Source organism: Pelophylax lessonae (assembly GCF_965119305.1).
Source record: "Pelophylax lessonae genome assembly, chromosome: 4".
In the NCBI taxonomy this organism is placed as follows: domain Eukaryota; kingdom Metazoa; phylum Chordata; class Amphibia; order Anura; family Ranidae; genus Pelophylax; species Pelophylax lessonae.
Genome location: NC_138771.1, coordinates 630,770,377 through 630,790,907, shown reverse-complemented (window position 1 = coordinate 630,790,907; position 20,531 = coordinate 630,770,377). Strand labels below are relative to the sequence as shown.

Sequence of the window (20,531 nt, the reverse complement as noted above, 5' to 3'; positions counted from 1 at the left end):
AGTATTCAGTGGTACAGCAAAAGGTGGAAAAACTCCAACAGAGACTCAGACAACACAGATCTGCAGTCAGCCATAAAAAGTGTTTTTTTTTTTTTCCATGTCTTTGCTCCTGTTGGGGACAGGAGTTACCAATCACCAGAACAAGAGTTGATATAAAATCTTCAAATTTTGGGCCAAGACAGATGTTTCACTGCCTGACAGAGTTTCTAATCCTCCCCTCCAATAAAAGGATCTAAATACTACTTAAAAGGAAGTATAGTCAATTTTTAGCGAATAAAAAAAAAGAAAAGAAAATATGTGTTTATTGGCCCAAAAAAATAAATAAATAAATAAATGAATAAATAAAAAAACACCACCTGTAATCCAGGGAATCTATCAGATTTAAAATGTCAATTTTTTGGCCAAATAGGCAAGAGGTTGTAAAAAAAAAAAAAAAAAAAAAAAAAAAAAAAAGGACATAGCCCTGCTCTCTCTGAGTTTGCTGTTTACAAAGGAAAAAAGTTTTAAAATTCGCAGATTACAAAAAAAAAAGCTAGCACACTTTATATTTTGGGGGACCTTTGGAGGGGGTTTGTGTGCTGTTTTTTTTTTTTGTTTTTAAATGAACCCGGCAATGCATATAACTGGTCGACAATCTAAACAGTAGACCTTTTTTTTGTAAATGTCACTTTTGCTTTAGCAAATCCTACAGTAAGGATGAAAAAAAAAGCTTGCATAGAGTCCTCCCAAAAATGCATACTAGACCCTTGGTCTGATATGGATTTTAAGGGGGTACCTCATGATAATACAAATGCGTGAGGTCCCCCAGGAAATCCATACCAGAACCTTCAGGTTTTGTGTGGATTTTAAGGGGTACTCCACACAAAGAAAAAAATGGGAGGTTCCCTTAACCACTTGCCGAACAGTCACGTTGACTGTACTGCGGCAAAGTGGTTCGTTATCGTCTGGCGACGTAGACCTACGTCACCAGACATTCCCCTCTCTCGGCGGCGCGCGCACAAAGCGGGCGGATCTCCTAAGTGACAGACAGTGACAGATTGTAGGGTTCAGCATAGCTGAATCTGCGATCTGTCCCTGTGTCACTCAGTCACCTCCCCCCACACACGTCAGTAAGCACCAGGCATACATTAACCCCTCCCTCTCCAATAAAAATTAACCCCTTCCCTGTCAGTGTCATTTTTACAGTAACAGTGCATATGTATAGCACTGATTACTGTGGTAATGTCACTGGTACCCTCAAAAGTGTCAAATATGTCAGTCAAGGGTCCGATCTGTCCGCCGCAATGTCGCAGTCCCGCAAAAAAAAAAAAAATCGCAGATCGCCGCCATTACTCGTTTAAAAAAAAAAAACACCAAAAATGACAGAAATCTTTCCCTTAGTTAGTAAACGCAATAACTTTTGTGCAAACCAATCAAAATACGCTTATTGTGATTTTTTTTACCAAAAATATGTAGCAGAAAACAAATTAGCATAAAATGATAAAAAATGTAGATTTTTACATTTTGGGGGGGGGGGGGGGATTTCATATAAAAAAATGTGAAAAATATTGTTGTTTTTTTCAAAATTGTTGCTCTTTTTTTGTTTATAGCGCAAAAAGTAAAAATCGCACAGGTGATCAAATACCACCAAAAGAAAGCTCTGTTTGTGGGAAAAAAAGGACATAAATTTAATTTGGGTACAGCGTTGCACGACCACGCAATTGTCCATTAAAGTAACGCACAGGATTGATCCTGAAAGTACTCATAGCTGACTGACAGCTCCCTGAGCTGTCATCAGCTATATACTGTAAGATAATTGGCAGGGATGGTGGTGGCATCTTTGTCTAAACATGGCCAGTGGCCACACTTGGGCACTGATGTCAGAGCTTTCCTTGCCCATTTACTTAAATTAAATCCTGATGATATCAGTAGTTCCTAGAGACTGATTAGGTATAAGCACCAGCGGCTTCCTTAGTAACCAGTGAAAGTGAAAAGCTATCATATATAGAAGCAGTAGAGATACCACTTCTATATACACTACTGTGTAAAAAAGTTTTAGGCAGGTGTGAAAAAATGTTGTAAATGAAGAATGCTTTCAGAAATAGAAATGTTAATGGTTTATTTTATATAAATTAGCAAAATGGAAAGTAAATAATCAGAATAAGCCCCCATTCACACTGGGGCGACGCTACTTCGCACCGCGACCTCCGAGGTCGCGGTGCGAGCAGCGCGCCGCGACCTCGGAGCGGCCGCCACGGACTTCGTAACATTGAAGTCTATGGCGGTCGCCTCCTGGTCGCCCCAAAGAAGCTCCGGACCCTTTTTCTGAGTCGGAGCGACTTGTGTCGCTCCTATCAGAACGGGTCCGCAGCTTCCCTATGGGAGGCGACCTGCGGCGATCTGTGAGGCGACCAGGTCGCCTCACAGGTCGCCCCAGTGTGAACGGGGGCTTAAAATCCAAATAAAATCAATATTTTGTGTGACTGCCCTTTGCCTTCAAACCAGCATCAATTCTTCTAGGCACACTTGCACACAGTTTTTGAAGGAACTGGTCAGGTAGGTTTTTCCAAACATCTTGGAGAACCAACCAGAGATCTTCTGTGGATATTGACTGCCTCAAATCCTTCTGTCTCTTCATGTAATCCAAGATAGACTGCATGATGATGAGTTTAGGGCTCTGTGGAGGCCAAACCATCACTTGCAGGACTCCCTTTTCTTCTTTAGACAGAAGTGAGTTATTAAAGACATTGGGGTCGATTTACTAAAGGGAAATCCACTGTGCCCTACAAGTGCACTTGGAAGTGCAGTTACTGTAGGTCTTAGGGGGAGCTTTGAAATGAGGGGAAGCTCTGCTGATATCTATCATCCAATCATGTGCAAAGCTGTGGCATTCTGCATTGATGGGGGCATGCTGTGGCACTCTGCATTGATTAGGGGCACGCTGGTCACTCATTTTTCTGTTTGCGCCCCCCCAAAAATTATGAGCACCAGCCGCCACTGTGTGTGTGTTTATATTTATATATATATATATATATATAGATATATATATATATATATATGTATAATTTACACATACATAGACACACACTCTTAAGCAGCCCATAGTTTGTACGACTTTCTTTTCTTCCACCACAAGTGGAAAGAAAGAAAGAAAATCACTGGAACCCCCCAACCCCCCATCACCACAATCAGAGTTGATAGGGGAATCCATCCCGCTGCGCTATTGTATTCTGACAGCGGGAGGTTTCCCCACCGTCAGAATACAATGATCACTGCTGGCAGCTATAGTCGCCAAAAGTGATCACACTGAAAAAAAAAAACAACAGGCTGGTTGTACTGAAGTCAGTCCATCGATTGACTTTTGTACAACCAGCCTGCCTATAGACAGACTGAAATTTGGCCGGTTGCTGCTGAACCTGATACATTTTGATCTGTTTGTAGCCGGCTTTATAAATAAATATACACAAACATATTAAGATGGGAGAAAGAAAGAAAGAAAGAAAGAAAGAAAGAAAGAAAGAAAGAAAGAAAGAAAGAAAGAAAGAAAGAAAGAAAGAAAGAAAGAAAGAAAGAAAGAAAGAAAGAAAGAAAGAAAGAAAGGCGCCCCTTACATCAGAGTGCTCACTGGGAGGCAGCGCAGGAGAGGGAAGGTGGGAGTGGATGGATGGATCAGCAGGCTGCATCTTTCCTCTTCTGGCTGCTGGGCTTCAAACTTATGCCCACACATCCCCTTCTCTTAGGTACAACACTGCTTTAATGTATGTGGGGCAGACACAGGAGAAGAGGGTGGAAGGAGGAGGAACAGCATGAGATGGGTGAATGAGCGGCTCTGTGCTACAAGTGGTGGGTTGGCAGGCAGAGACGAGAAGGTTGCAGCTTCATTGGCGGCATCAGGACAATTGCTATGCCTCAGTAGGACACAGGAGAAACCCCAACTCTGACGCTCTCAGCACCCCCCCCCCCTCCCAAGATTGCTCCCAGGGTGATTAGGGTGTGCACTAATCACAGTCTGCAGTCTTCTCTTCTCTACATCTGTTCAAAGTGTAGAATGTATTATACATCTGCCAATCTAGAAGTTGCTTGATCTCTAAGCAAAGACGGAAAAACAATTCTCTTCCATTACATGCTTTACATGGGATATTTTTAAAAGCACCTAGAAAATTCTCCGGGATTTCAATAAACAATTTGTATTTCAATGTTTAACCGCTTGCCGACCGCCGCACGACTATTTACTGTGGCAGTCAGCCCCATACAGGCAAAGCGACGTATGGCTACGTCGCTCGCCCACGAGCCTCTAGGGGACGAGCGCGCGCCGCTGGAGGTGCGCTCCCGCTCGTTCCCTGCCTTCCCCGCGCGAGTGACCGGCGGCTCCGATGTCCGCCGGTCACTCACGGTCTCCCGCTGGAGAGGGAGAAAGGCAGGCGGCTAATGTACACAAAGCCGCCTGTCGATCTCCCTGGTGTAGCTGCAGAGATCATACGATCCTGCTATGTAGGATCGTATGTCTCTGTGGTTACATCAGAAGCCACGCCCCCCACAGTTAGAATCACGCCCCTAGGCATACATTTAACCCACTGATCACCAATAAAGTTAACCCCTTCCCTGCCAGTGTAATTTTTACAGTAACAGTGCATATTTATAGCACTGATTACTGTAGTAATGTCACTGGTACCCCCAAAAGTGTCAAAAATGTCAGTCAAGGGTCCGATCTGTCCGCCGCAATGTCGCAGTCCCGCAAAAAAAATCACAAATCGCCGCCATTACTAGTAAAAAAAAAAAAACAGGAAAAATGACTTAAATCTTTCCCGTAGTTAGTAAACGCAATAACTTTTGCCCAAACTAATCAAAATACGTTTATTGCGATTTTTTCACCAGAAATATTAAGCATAGTTACATAGTTACATAGTTACATAGTAGGTGAGGTTGAATAAAGACAATAGTCCATCCAGTTCAACCTGTGTAGGCATGTGTGGCTGTAATCATCTCCCATACCCCTGAATGTTCTGATCCTTGAGATGTAAGTCTAAGAGTCTTTTGAAAGCCACCATACTACCCGCAGAAACCACCTCTTGTGGTAGAGAATTCCACAATCTTGTTGCCCTAACAGTAAAGAACCCCCCGCGTTGCCTGAGGTTAAAACGCTTCTCCTCTAATCGCATTGTATGCCCTCGAGTCCTCATGCAATCCCTTCGAATGAACAGCTTTTTTTCTAAGCTGGGATCCCCATTAAGATATTTATAAATTGCTATCATGTCCCCCCTCAGACGTCTCTTCTCCAGGGAGAATAAATCGAGCGATTGTAGACGCTCTTCATAGTCAAGGTCCTCCAATCCCCTAATTAGTTTAGTTGCCCTTCTCTGGACTCTCTCCAGCTCCAACACATCCCTCCTGAGGACTGGCGACCAGAACTGGACGGAATACTCCAGATGCGGTCGGACCAGAGTTTTATAAAGTGGAAGGATTATAGTCTTATCTCTGGAATGCATCCCTTTCTTTATGCATGCTAATATTCTGTTGGCTTTGAAAGCTGCCGCTTGACATTGCATGCTGTTTCCTAATCTATCATCAACCAATACTCCCAGATCCTTCTCCATTTTTGATTCCCCCAAGGGTTCCCCCCCTAACGTGTATTGTGATTTTATGTTTTTAGTCCCCAAGTGCAAAACCTTACACTTCTCCACGTTAAACCTCATTTGCCATGTCGTTGCCCACTCTGTTATTTTGTCCAGGTCATTCTGCAGGATATCTGCTTCATGTTGTGAAGTTATTGCCCTGCCCAATTTTGTGTCATCTGCAAAAACTGATATCGAACTACTGATCCCGACCTCAATGCAGAAAACAAATTGGCCTAAAATGTTAAAACATTTAGATTTTTACATTTTTTTGGGGGGGGAATTTCTTTAAAAAAATGTGAAAAATATTGTTATTTTTTTCTAAATTGACGCTCTTTTTTTGTTTATAGCGCAAAAAAGTAAAAATTGCACAGGTGATCAAATACCACCAAAAGAAAGCTCTGTTTGTGGGAAAAAAAGGACGTCAATTTAATTTGGGTACAGAGTCGCATGACCGCGCAATTGTCCATTAAAGTCACACAGTGCCGAATCGCAAAATAGGCCCTGGTCTTTGAGCAGCCAAATCCTCCGGGGCTTAAGTGGTTAAAACTGAAATGATCTTACCTGCTATCACTACCTGGGTGCCATGTGTGGATGACCGTCCATCTGTTTTTGTCTTCACCTCACAGCAGTATTGCCGACGGTCAGAATCTGTAACACTCTCTATGTGTAATAGGAAGCTCTTCTCCGATTTCTGCAGTGTCCATCGTCCAACCTTTTGTGTCATATTGTATGTATTCCATTTTACAAACTCATTATTTTCAGAACACAGATCACTTGTTCCTCGCCTCCAGATAATCTCATGTATAACATCAGGTGATCTATTATGAACAGCACACGGTATAGCGATATCTTCTCCCATCACAGCAGGGACAACATCCGGCTGTTCTACAAAAAACTGGTCTGCAGACAAAATATAAAAATACATTCTGAACAACAACTAAACACAGACAATGTATACTGTATATGTCCTGTTTTTCTGACAAAGGATTTATATTTCTGTCCATCCATTTCTGAGATTGCACAGTTCTGCCACACAGCACAGCCCTGTCTGACGGAGTGGAAAACTGGATTTTTCTCATCTTTAAAAACACTTACAGGTCACCTTCACTCACCAACATTGTGACTGGACAGTGAAAGAAGAAGCAGCATGCTTATAAATTAATCTCTCTGTCACTCTGCTCTCTTCTCCAATTTTCTGATCAGTATTTCAGAACTGCAGCACACTTATAGACAGGTGCCTACAGACTTAAATGTATTGCAAATAAAGGGTTAATGCCTTGTGTTAAAAGGTTTTTTTTGCTGCATGACTCATTTCCAGCTCCTGAATATTGTTGGGCGAACAGTTCGAGCCAAGCATAAGTTCGGACCGAACATTGTCTGTTTGCCCGTTCAACGCACACCCTAATTATTGGGACGTTTGACCGTTTGTTCGGCCTGCAGAATGCCCCACAATGCACTGCACACCACCCAGTGCATTGAAAGCCCTGATTGGCTGAAGCAGTAAAAGCTTTGCCCAGTCCAGGCATATAGCACTCTCAGAGCCATGAGTGGACACAGTCATAATGACTCTCTCCAATCATGGCTCATTGCTCATAAACCCAACCCACACTATAAAAGGGTCCTTCCCAGAGCAGCCATTTTCAGTGCATTAATGGAGCGGAGATAGATAGAACAGGGCTCTGTTCATTGCTACTAGTGAGTTAGTGTACTATAGTGTGCTATTGTGATTCTATTGTGAGTGTATTGAGTGTATTGTATTGTAAGTATCAGTGTAGTGTGAATATAGTGATAGTGCAGCATGAGTATAATGCGACCGTTCATTTTTATTGTAGTGTCAGTTTAGTGTGTCAGGGCAGGTCTACTTCAGTATATTGAAGTGCATTAGTGCACTTTTACTGCAGTATATTGAAGTGCATTAGTGCACTTTTACTGCAGTATATTGAAGTGCGTTAGTGCACTTTTACTGCAGTATATTGAAGTGCGTTAGTGCAGTTTTACTGCAGTATATTAAAGTCCGTCAGTGCAATTTTACTGCAGTATATTAAAGTTTGTCAGTGCAGTTTTACTGCAGCATATTGTAGTGTGTCAGTAGAGTGTATCTGTGTAGTGGGTACTTAACCACTTAAGCCTGGAAGATTTTACCCCCTTCCTGACCAGGCCCTATTTTGCAATTCGGCACTGCATGACTTTAACGGAAAATTGCGCAGTCGAGCGACGCTGTACCTAAACAAATTTGATGTCCTTTTTTTCCCACAAACAGAGCTTTCTTTTGGTGGTATTTGATCACCTGTGCGATTTTTTGATCATGCGCTAAAACAAAAAAAGTGCGACAATTTTGCAAAAATAATATTTTTCACTTTTTTTATATGAAATTCCCCCCCCCCCCCCCCCCCAAAAAATGTAAAAATCAAAATTTTTTAACATTTTAGGCCAATTTGTTTTCTGCTACATGTGTTTGGTAAAAAAAATCGCAATAAACGTATTTTGATTGGTTTGCGCAAAAGTTATTGTGTTTACTAACTAAGGGAAAGATTTTTGTCATTTTTATTGTTTTTTTTTTTTTAACGGTAATGGCGGCGATCTGCGATTTTTTTTTTGCGGGACTGCGACATTGTGGCGGACAGATCGGACCCTTGACTGGCATTATTGACACTTTTGGGGGTACCAGTGACATTACTGCAGTAATCAGTGCTATATATATGTACTGTTACTGTAAAAATGACACTGGCAGGGAAGGGGTTAACTTTATTAGAGAAGGAGGGGTTAAATGTTTCCCTAGGGGCGTGCTTCTAACTGTTATGGGAAGTGGCTGTTTGTGTAACTACAGAGATATACAATCCTACATAGCAGGACCGTATGATCTCTGCACTTACACAAGGGAGAATGACAGGCGGCTTTGTTTACATTAGCCGCCTGCCTTTCTCCCTCTGTACCGGACGATCGCGAGTGACCGGCGGACATCCGGTCCGCCTGTCACACGTGCGGGGAGCCCTATTGGCTCGCAGGCGAGTGACGTACCCATACGTCACTTTGCCTGCACAGGGCTGACCGCCGCAGTATATGTGTGGGTAATTGGCGCTGCCTAAATAAATATTAACGTATGAATCACTGCGTGTTATATGTGCAAAAAAAGGGGGGTTTCTGTCTCAGTGGCAGTCTGTGCAGATTGTATGAATAAATAAATAAAATCACATATACGAGCAGGAATAAAATAATAATAATACAATCAACATATACGAAAATTGGTAATAAATCCCAGTGGTGAAAGGTGCAATCAAGTGATATATATAAAATCTGAATAAAATCAGCAATATAAGGTGCCAAGTGACAAATAGTGCTATATCATGTGCAATAAATAAATAGTACCTTAAAAAATCACAGCAAAAAATAATTTTGTGCAAAGGCAAAGTATATCGCGTATCTATATGATGTCTAGCTCAAATAAATATAGATATATTCATAATCACTAAAGGCCAATGACGATTCTGTGAATAGAGTGCTAAAGGTGCCAATATTGTGCAATAAAGTGCAAAAAAAGGTGCCGATATGGTGCAAAAAGAGCAATAAATAATTTGGGGACTACTTTAAAGTTCAAAAAAGTCCTAATGGCCAGTATTAGTAATAAGAAGTAGTCCAAATAACACAGGAAGATCCAGCAGGAATTGGTGAACTAAATAAAAGGGATCCGTGGATAAATCAAGACAGGTTGCAGGTGACCCCGTGGTGGGCAGCTGGCAAGATGCAGGGGGATCCCACTGGTAAATAGCCTACTAACCAGAAGTAGTCACCCCACACAGGGCGTTCCGGGACGCTATTACCCCATCTCGATATTTCCTACTACATTGTGAGTACCCTGTTTTTTCATGGCATAAATAAAAGATTAGTTTAACAATATCACACTATTGAGTCCTTTCTTCTGCCCTGTATATACTACTGCTGAGTGGCCGGCCTTTACCTTCGGATCTGGTACATACTAACATCCCCATTGAAGTGGACCCTAAAGATCCCCCTTTCCTCCTTCGGTGACACCCGGGACCCCCAGGGACGGCCTCCACTACCACTAGGAGTGAAGGGAAGGAGCCCAGACTACTGTTTAAACACTCGCCCGTTACCCCTGTGTGGGGTGACTACTTCTGGTTAGTAGGCTATTTACCAGTGGGATCCCCCTGCATCTCGCCAGCTGCCCACCACGGGGTCACCTGCAACCTGTCTTGATTTATCCACGGATCCCTTTTATTTAGTTCACCAATTCCTGCTGGATCTTCCTGTGTTATTTGGACTACTTCTTATTACTAATACTGGCCATTAGGACTTTTTTGAACTTTAAAGTAGTCCCCAAATTATTTATTGCTCTTTTTGCACCATATCGGCACCTTTTTTTGCACTTTATTGCACAATATTGGCACCTTTAGCACTTTATTCACAGAATCGTCATTGGCCTTTAGTGATTATGAATATATATATATTTATTTGAGCTAGATATCATATAGATACGCGATATACTTTGCCTTTGCACAAAATTATTTTTTGCTGTGATTTTTTAAGGTACTATTTATTTATTGCACATGATATAGCACTATTTGTCACTTGGCACCTTATATTGCTTATTTTATTCAGATTTTATATATATCACTTGATTGCACCTTTAACCACTGGGATTTATTACCAATTTTCGTATATGTTGATTGTATTATTATTTTTTTATTCCTGCTTGTATATGTGATTTTATTTATTTATTCATACAATCTGCACAGACTGCCACTGAGACAGAAACCCCCCTTTTTTTGCACATATAACACGCAGTGATTCATACGTTAATATTTATTTAGGCAGCGCCAATTACCCACATTTATAATCTCTTTTACACAGTCATTTGATTGTAGCTTAGGGTAGGCTGCAGCCTTTTAACATTCTTAATATATCCGTTAGATACCCATAGCGCGGATCTCACTTTTCACGCCGCAGTATATGTACTTGCGGCAGTCGGCAAGTGGTTAAGCTAAAATGCATCAAACACCACTTTCCATTCCATTGAGGGTGCCAGCAGCCTCTGTGACCTCAGACAAAGATGTATGTGGTCTGTCCTCATGCAGGGCACCATTTTTTCTGTGATGTTGCCTGCACTATCCAGCCACAGCATGCAGAGGAGGTGGTGGACTGGATTACTAAACCATCCTCATCCTCCTCATCTTCTATCACCCAGGCAGAGACTAGTGTGCAGTCCACCGCAGCTGCCAGAGCGCCTTATTCTCCTTGTCCACAGCTGCTTTTCCTGACATAGCCCCAGCATCATTCATGGATGAATGTGAGATTTGTCAGCTCCCCCCCCCCCTCCTTCTCTTCATTTGTGCCCTCCTCTGCTGAATTGTCCTATGAACCACCAGTACCCCCTAAGCATTTAAGGGGCTATTCAATGAGTCAGGCTAAAAGATGCCATGCAGGGCTTTAGCTGGTCTGTCTAGGGGACAGGAGCCACACCAGAGCAGAGATTCTTTCAGCTGTGCAGGGGCAGGCCCAGAGGTGGTTCACGAAATGCCATCTTGAGCCAGGAATGGTGGTGTGTGATAATGGTACTAACCTCCTGTCTGTCGTTCAACTGGGAAAGTTGACAGATACTATGCCTAGCACATATCCACAATTTGGTGATGCAGCATTTCTTAAATAGGTACCCAGGGTTGGAAGATCTGCTAAAGTAGGCCTTTAGCCTGACAGCCAGGCAACCAGTGCTCGGTTGGCTGAAATTCAGAGGGATTTCCACCTGCCCATAAACCACCTGATTTGTGACACGCCTCAATTTGGCAATTCTGCAGCAGCTGCACAGGCAGCAGTAGGCCATGAACAAGTACCTGTGTGAGTATGGCACAACGACAGGCTCAGGGCAGCTTGGCTATTTTTCCACACACCAATGGCTGCTGATAAAGGATGCATGCACTGTACTGTCACCATTTGAGGAGGCAACAAAGATGGTGAGCAGTGACAACGCATGCATCAGTGATAAAATCCCTGTTGTGTTCCTGCTGGAGCAGACTCTGCATGGCATTATGGACAGGGCACTTGAGGCAGAGCAGCCTTTCCTCTCAAGGCCCGCTTTATGCAGACACCATTCTTGAGACACCACAGAACACACAAGAGGAGAGGGAGGGGAGGGGAGAAGGATTCTGGCAGCTTTGAAGGCATGGAGGCAGAAGAAGACATAAATCAAGCCTTAAGAGATGGTTTTCCGTCCCCAGAACCCTTAGGAGTATTACGTGGCTGGAAGGAGGTTTTTCCAGATACTGTAATTCTCAGTTACCCTGAGGACTGCTTCTCATGCCTCCATAAACTTGCGGTGCATGGGCTCCCTCATACTTCAAAGCCTGCGAAAGGACTTGAGAATTCATGGCATCAAGGAGAAGGATCACTATTGGTTGGCAACCCTCATTGACCACCGTTACAAGGGGAAAGTCTCTGAGCTCATCCTGTCCCCACAGAGGGAGCATAGAATTAAATATCTTGAGGACACCCTAAAGAGGAGTGTCATGTCTCCATAATTATATTGTCATGTTATTCTTATGAGAGTTTTCACAATGTGTAATTTACTGTGTAACCTACTGTTCATGTTGTACCAGCGCCATCTAGTGGCCATTCACATATTACATATTGGAACAATTTTTGTCCCAGTTCAGCTACCATAGCTTTCACCTATGAACTTTGGTGACATCATCTTCCCTCCATATCTTGTTTTCTACAGGAAACTCAGCTAGAGGAAACACAGCTAGTTGCATCCTCCCTCATCTTAGTTTATGGCGGCACCGCTGGTGTGTATACTCTTATGGATGCTTAACATTATCATCCTGTATCTATGTCTTGTGTAACTTACATCTTGTGCACATTTCTTGTATTTGCATTGCTATGTACAGTAATGTCTTATATGCATTGCCACATGTCAGTATACATTAGTAAGTGTATTCTCTTTTCTGTTCCACAGTTTTACCACTCTCATTTCACGTATTTCCTTGCAATAAAAGTTGAAGTTGGACCTTGCTCCTTTGTCAATGCATTGAAGGAAATTAGGGTTATACTGCCTGTCAATCTATGTACCCTCACACATAGGGAGGACAGAACAGTAAAACAGCGACCTCCTAACAAGCTAGAGACACAGTGAAGCTGCAGATTCTGCACAAGCTGATGCAAGATGCTGTGACCTCTCACAAGCTGCAGTGAAACAGCAACCGAGTACAGGTTGGACCATGTGATACTGAACCCCACACAGTGCAAGTGTGCAAACCTGCTACCATGTCAACAAGCAAGTCTGATCCATTGGAGACAAGGTCCCACACCTCAGCCAGTTCCAGAAGCTCAAAGAGGTCAGTGAGCAGCTCCACTATTGCCATTGCACGCGCAAAGGCTGAAGCCGCCAAAATGCGAGCAACATTTGCTGAACAAGAGAGACAATTGAAAATAGAGAAAGCACGCATGGAAGCAGTCCTAGCTGAACAACAGGCAACATTGGAAAAGCTAGAAGTGGAGAAGGAAGCTGCAGCCGCTATCGCAGAAGCAGAAGCTTTAGAGGAAGCAGCAAACTCCACAAGTGATAGACTCAGCAACATGCTTGGGCCTGAACCTGGCCATCCTGATAACATGAAACGCACTACAGACTACATACTGCAGCACTCTAAGTCAGGTGACAGTCTGCATTTAGGACCAGGAGCAGAGTCAACCCCTGCTAAAGAGCAGCAGAATCCTGTCACACGGCAAGCAACTTCTGCTGACCATTCTCCTCATGTTAAGCAAGAGAGCAGTTTTGCATACCATCATCCCTCAGTGCAACCTGAAGTAGATGGTGACTATTACAACAACAAGTTGACACCAAAAAGCTATACCAGCCCGCTGGGACCTTTACACCACAACTTATCTCCAGGTCCATCAAGCAGAAATGAAGGTATGTCAGACTTCCTTAAATTCTTTGCCCGACGTGAGCTAATAACCAAGGGACTCTCCAAGTTTAATGACAGACCTGAAGGCTATAGATCATGGCGATCATCATTCAAGAATACGATCAGAGATCTAGATCTGTCTGCAAGTGAAGAAGTTGATCTTCTAGTCAAGTGGCTAGGAAATGAGTCAGCAGAACATGCAAAGCGGATTAGAGACATTAACATTAACTATCCATTTAGAGGACTGAACGCCATATGGGAGAGACTTGAAGAGTGTTATGGCTCACCAGAAGTAATAGAGAACGCACTATTCCAAAGAATTCAAGATTTTCCCAAAATTCATAACAAAGGTTATCAAAAGCTTAGAGAACTAAACGATCTGCTGATGGAACTCCAAGTTGCCAAGGACGAAGGAGACTTGCAAGGTCTAGCATACTTAGATACGGCGCGTGGTGTCAACCCCATTGTAGAAAAACTACCTATTAGTCTACAAGAGAAGTGGATCGCTCAAGGCTCCAAGTACAAACAGCAGTACAATATCCAATTTCCTCCATTTTCTTTCTTTGTGGACTTTGTGCACCAACAAGCAAAGACCAGAAATGATCCTAGCTTTGACTTCTCAATGTTTGACACCGCATACCCCAAACTAGGTAAACCTGTCTCACCTCGCAACCTGAAAGGTACACCTGTTGCAGTACACAAAACCAGTGTATCTCTTAAAGACTCCTCAATCAAAACTTACAGTACTACAGACACTGAGAAGGTCCCAACAAAAGACCTGCACAGAGAGTGCCCTCTACATAAGAAACCACACTCATTGCTGAAATGCAGAGGATTTAGAGGAAAACCTCTCAAGGAATGCAAAACCTTCCTCAGGGAAAACCATATTTGCTACAAGTGTTGTGCATCAACCTCTCATCTCGCAAAAGACTGTACAGAGAACATTAAATGCTCAGAATGTGACAGTGAAGAGCATATTACAGCTTTACACCCTGGGCCACCTCCATAGACTCTCACACCTTCAGACCAGGCTGCAGAGCACGACGGGGAGGAGAGAGATACAAAACCTCCTGAAGTGACACCCCAGTGCACCCAAGTCTGTGGAGAAGGTCTTAGTAACAAATCATGCTCTAAGATTTGTCTGGTTACAGTGTACCCCTTTGGTCACAAAGAGAAAGCCATAAGGTTGTATGCCATCCTTGATGATCAAAGCAATAGATCTCTTGCTAGCTCAGCTTTCTTTGATATCTTTAGTATTAAAGGACATAACTCTTCATACTCACTTAAAACTTGCACAGGTGTGAGTGAAGAAAAAGGCAGAAGAGCTACTGGTTACCAAATCGAATCCGTAAATGGGGAAGCATCCTTGCCTCTGCCTACCCTGATCGAATGTAACCAGATTCCAAACAATAGAGAAGAGATTCCTACACCTGAGGCTGCATCGCATCATTGGCATCTGAAACCCATAGCTCATCTCATTCCTGCACTTGATCCAGAGGCTCAAATAATACTCCTGCTGGGAAGAGACATCATAAGAGTCCACAAGGTGAGAGAACAGATAAACGGTCCTCACAATTCTCCATATGCTCAGAAGCTGGACCTAGGATGGGTCATTATAGGTGATGTCTGCTTAGGAAATGTCCACAAGCCAACCACTGTAAATTCTTTTTACACGCATACATTGGAAAATGGACGTCCATCCCTCTTTCAGCCTTGCCCTAACAAATTCCTTGTAAGAGAGAAGCCTGCAGGTATGCTATATTCGGACTTTACTGAAATCCAGAACCCTTCTTGTGGTGAAGACCTAGACCACTTAGGATGCACAGTGTTCCAGAGGACAAAAGAAGATCACAAGATAGCTCCCTCCTTTGAAGATGAGACCTTTTTAAAAATAATGGAACAAGGAATTTTCAAGGATGAAACAAACACCTGGGTTGCACCACTTCCATTCAAAACTCGGAGACGCTGTCTCCCTAACAACAGGGATCAGGCCTTAAAACGCTTCTGTTTACTTAGACGCAATTTCCAGAAAAGACTAGAGATGATGGAACATTTCTTCTTATTTATAGGCAAGATATTTGAAAACAACCATGCAGAGGTAGCTCCACCTCTGAAAGAAAAAGAAGAATGCTGGTATCTGCCAATCTTCGGTGTTTATCACCCTAAGAAGCCAGGTCAAATCCGAGTGGTGTTTGACTCCAGCTCACAATATCAGGGAGTCTCCCTCAACAATGTTCTTTTGACAGGACCAGACCTCAATAACTCTCTTCTAGGTGTCCTCATCAGATTCCGTAAAGAATCCATCGCTATAGTTGCTGACATACAACAAATGTTCTATTTTTTCCAAGTTACAGAGGAGCACAGAAACTTCTTGAGATTCTTCTGGTTCAGAGACAATGACCCCACCAAGGACATCATAGAGTACCGTATGAAGGTACACGTTTTTGGGAACAGCCCATCTCCTGCAGTCGCAATATATGGTCTCAGACTCTCTGCCCGAGAAGGTGAAAAAGACTATGGACAGGATGTTAAGAAGTTTGTTGAAAGGGACTTTTATATTGATGATGGTCTAAAGTCACTTCCCTCACCAGAAGCTGCAATCAGCCTACTCAAGAGGACTCAGACTATGCTTTCATGTTCAAACCTCAGATTGCATAAGATAGCTTCAAACAGTAAAGTTGTTATGGAAGCTTTTCCTACTCAAGATCACGCCAGCGACTTGAAAGACCTAGACTTGGCTACAGACACAATACCCATGCAGCGCAGCCTGGGGCTCAGCTGGGATCTCAAGTCTGACACCTTTACCTTTCAGGTCAACCAAGAGGAAAAGCCCTTCTCACGACGTGGTGTCTTATCTACAATCAACAGTCTATATGACCCACTTGGGTTTGCAGCACCCGTGATCATCCAAGGTAAGACTCTGCTCAGAGAGTTAACCACAGATACATGTGATTGTGATTCTCCACTTTCCTCAGAGAAAGAGGCACTATGGATAACATGGAGAGACTCTTTAAAGTCATTATCTAACATACACATACCTAGGTCATATACCCACCTCTCTCCAGCAGAGGTTCAGTCTAGGCAACTGTTCATCTTTTGTGATGCTTCAGTAAAAGCAATTGCTTCTGTCGCTTACCTCAAAACAATAGTCAATAAAGGTCAAGTTCAAATTGGCTTTGTAATGGGCAAGGCAAAGCTGGCACCATGTCCTGAGCTCACCATACCAAGGTTGGAACTTTGTGCTGCTGTTCTGGCAGTAGAACTAGCAGAGCTTATTGTGTCAGAAATAGACATACAACTTGACAATACAGTGTTTCATACAGACAGCAAAGTAGTGTTGGGCTACATTTACAATGAGACTAGGAGATTCTACGTCTATGTACACAACAGAGTGCAAAGAATTAGGAGGTCAACACAGCCTACCCAGTGGCGCTATGTACCAACTGACCCGGCAGATCATGCCACAAGAGCTGTTCCTGCAGCCCACCTCAAAGACTCTACCTGGCTCACAGGGCCAACATTCCTCTACAGACCAGTAGTGGACACTCTTGAGGAAGATACATTTGAGTTGTCAGAGCCGAATTCTGATGCAGAGATTCGTCCTCACGTTTCTGTACTCACCACAACAGTTTCGAACAGACATCTTGGATCTGAACGATTCAACAAGTTTTCCACATGGAAATCGTTAAACAGAGCATTAGCTGGTTTGATCCACATAGCCAGATCTTTTAGAGCCACATCTACAAGATTAGAACATTGTAAAGGTTGGCATTACTGTCATAAAGCCTATACAGTGGATGAACTCACACAGTCTAGAGACGTTATCATCCGGTGTATCCAACAAGAAGTTTATGCTCAAGATCTTGAACACTTCCAAAAGCAAAAATGCGTTCCTAAAGACAGTTCCCTTAAGAGACTTGACCCATTTATAGATGATAATGGACTGTTGAGAGTTGGGGGACGTATTTCTAAGGCAAAACTTGAGAGTAAGGAATGTAACCCAATAATACTTCCAAACAGTCATATTGCATCGTTACTTGTGCAACACTACCATGAAAAGACCAAGCACCAGGGACGTTTGTTCACTGAAGGAGCTTTACGGACAGCTGGATTCTGGATAGTGGGAGCAAAAAGACTTGTGAGTAGTCTAATTTTCAAATGTATCACTTGCAAAAGACTACGTGGTATATTTCAGTCACAGAAAATGGCTAATCTTCCTTCCGACCGACTCAGTACAGACCCTCCCTTTACAAATGTTGGTCTTGATGTGTTTGGCCCTTGGTCTGTCACTACACGACACACCAGAGAAGGTCATGCAAACAGCAAACGCTGGGCAGTCATATTCACCTGCATGAGTATTAGGGCTGTGCATATAGAAGTCATTGAGTCTGTGGACACATCCAGCTTCATAAATGCTCTCAGACGTTTCATTTCTATTCGAGGCCCGGTCAAACAAATCCGCTCTGACAGAGGCACTAATTTTGTGGGAGCCTGTAAGGAACTGCAGATCCCCTCAAACATCGACAGTGACCATGTAGAGAGATATCTTGCTGACCAAGACTGTAAATGGACATTCAATTCCCCACACTCCTCTCACATGGGAGGCTCTTGGGAGCGTATGATTGGTATAGCCCGCAGGATCCTTGATTCTATCTTTCTACAGCTGGGGACTTTGAAGCTTACCCATGAGTCTCTTACAACCTTTATGGCCGAAGTAGTGACGATCATGAATGCCAGACCTTTGACTTCAATATCCAGTGATCCAGAAGATCCTCTTTTACTCACTCCTTCTATTATCCTCACCCAAAAGGTTGGTACGGTTACAGCTCCCCCTGGTGAGTTTAGCACTAAAGATTTGTACAAGTGTCAGTGGAGACGAGTGCACACTCTAGCGGATGCCTTCTGGGATAAATGGAGAAAACAATGCATCCCTACTCTACAGTCCCGGAATAAATGGCAAACCAGTAAACCCAACATGAAGGTTGGTAATGTTGTTCTTGTAAAAGACTCTCAGTCAAAAAGAAGTGACTGGCCTTTGGGACTGATAACCAAAGTATTTCCAAGTGAAGATGGAAGAGTCAGGAAGGTGGAAGTGAAAGTCTGCAGGCAAAATGAGCCTAAACTCTTCCAGAGACCTGTTACTGAACTGATTTTGTTACTCTCTCCAGAGAATAGTTAATGTGGTATCCTTGGGATACCAAGCGGGGAGTGTCATGTCTCCATAATTATATTGTCATGTTATTCTTATGAGAGTTTTCACAATGTGTAATTTACTGTGTAACCTACTGTTCATGTTGTACCAGCGCCATCTAGTGGCCATTCACATATTACATATTGGAACAATTTTTGTCCCAGTTCAGCTACCATAGCTTTCACCTATGAACTTTGGTGACATCATCTTCCCTCCATATCTTGTTTTCTACAGGAAACTCAGCTAGAGGAAACACAGCTAGTTGCATCCTCCCTCATCTTAGTTTATGGCGGCATCGCTGGTGTGTATACTCTTATGGATGCTTAACATTATCATCCTGTATCTATGTCTTGTGTAACTTACATCTTGTGCACATTTCTTGTATTTGCATTGCTATGTACAGTAATGTCTTATATGCATTGCCACATGTCAGTATACATTAGTAAGTGTATTCTCTTTTCTGTTCCACAGTTTTACCACTCTCATTTCACGTATTTCCTTGCAATAAAAGTTGAAGTTGGACCTTGCTCCTTTGTCAATGCATTGAAGGAAATTAGGGTTATACTGCCTGTCAATCTATGTACCCTCACACATAGGGAGGACAGAACAAGGAGTTTATATAACCCTACTAGGTTACAGTCTCATGGAAAAGCTAGTTTTTAGGCTTCTGTTGGTCACGAGAGGAGCAGTGGAGTGGAGCCGCCTCAGTGATGCATTTCAAAATTTGTTTCGTCCTCGGCACCCAGGGCTGTCATCTTCCACATCCCATCAGCAGCATCTGCATCATATAGTAGGATATTATCCAGGGACAAAAACAGATATGGAGAGCATTCCAGTTGATGATCCACTGGGTTACTGGGTCATGAGAATAGACCACTGGCCAGAACTTGCCCAGTATGCAATTAAGCTTCTGGGCTGCCCTGCATCCAGCATGCTTTCCAAATGGGCATTTAGTGCTGCCGGAGGTTATGTGACAGATAAAGAACACGTCTGTCCACAGACTACCGGCTGACATTTATCAAGGGATAGCAGCAGCTATCAAGCCCCTGATGCCAATGTCGCCGATTAAGTGTTTTCTAGATCTGGAATCTCGGAAAGAGTGTCTGCGCTGCCTAGCTTTGTGGGTATTGATTTTATCTTTAAAAAAAAAATAGTATAGGTTTCATGGGCACAATTAACACCCAAGGACCAATTTATCTGCACCTGTTTGACAGGTGCATATCATTTAAATGTCTCTTTCATTCATAGACAGACACAGTGCTCCATAAATCATAATTACTGGATTATATTGTCTTCTCCAGGAGTAGGACTAGGCAGAACAAAAATCACCTGGCTATGCCCATGGGCCATCCTCAGCTTGGTATATAACCCCCCTCTCTGCCCTTGGTAATCAGTTTTAATCTATCTAGTCAGGAGTAGGGACCTAGGCTCCTGGCTGGGATCTCTGGTCCTAGCAATTTTTTCTCTTTCATTACATCTTTTTTGTTTTTACTCTCGGGAGATTTACAATCAACTGCTGGGTTGGGGCGACGGGCTGCATAATCTAGATCCGGTAGTCTCCCCAGCCCAGCCTGCGAGCATGTGCAGACCACAGCTACGCGCTAGGTCGGCCGGGACATAGCCTCATGGACAGCCTCATGGCCCACGAGTTTAACGTCTCGCCGGGTCAAATACGACCAGGCTTGGGTCTGTCCCTTGGTCAAAAGCTCCCCTGGATTCTGTCTGGAGAGTTAGCCGCAACATGAAAGGGTAGGCAAAGTCCTCCCTCTCCCCTTTTTTTGCTTTTTTTTTTTTGGGGGTTGACGCGGGTAATCTCCAGGGACGGTCGGA

General features: G+C 43.2%; 1 protein-coding gene across 1 annotated transcript in view; it reads right to left on the bottom strand.

Moving 5' to 3' along the window:
- LOC309552860 (uncharacterized protein) overlaps positions 1–20,531 on the bottom strand; it is a gene marked incomplete at both ends in the record, with an annotated part of 71,482 nt that overhangs the window by 8,271 nt on the left and 42,680 nt on the right. The window contains one exon of the mRNA XM_082253771.1: positions 6,156–6,494. Within this exon, the coding sequence (XP_082109897.1) occupies positions 6,156–6,494 (339 nt within the window). The remainder of the gene's footprint in view (positions 1–6,155; positions 6,495–20,531) is intronic.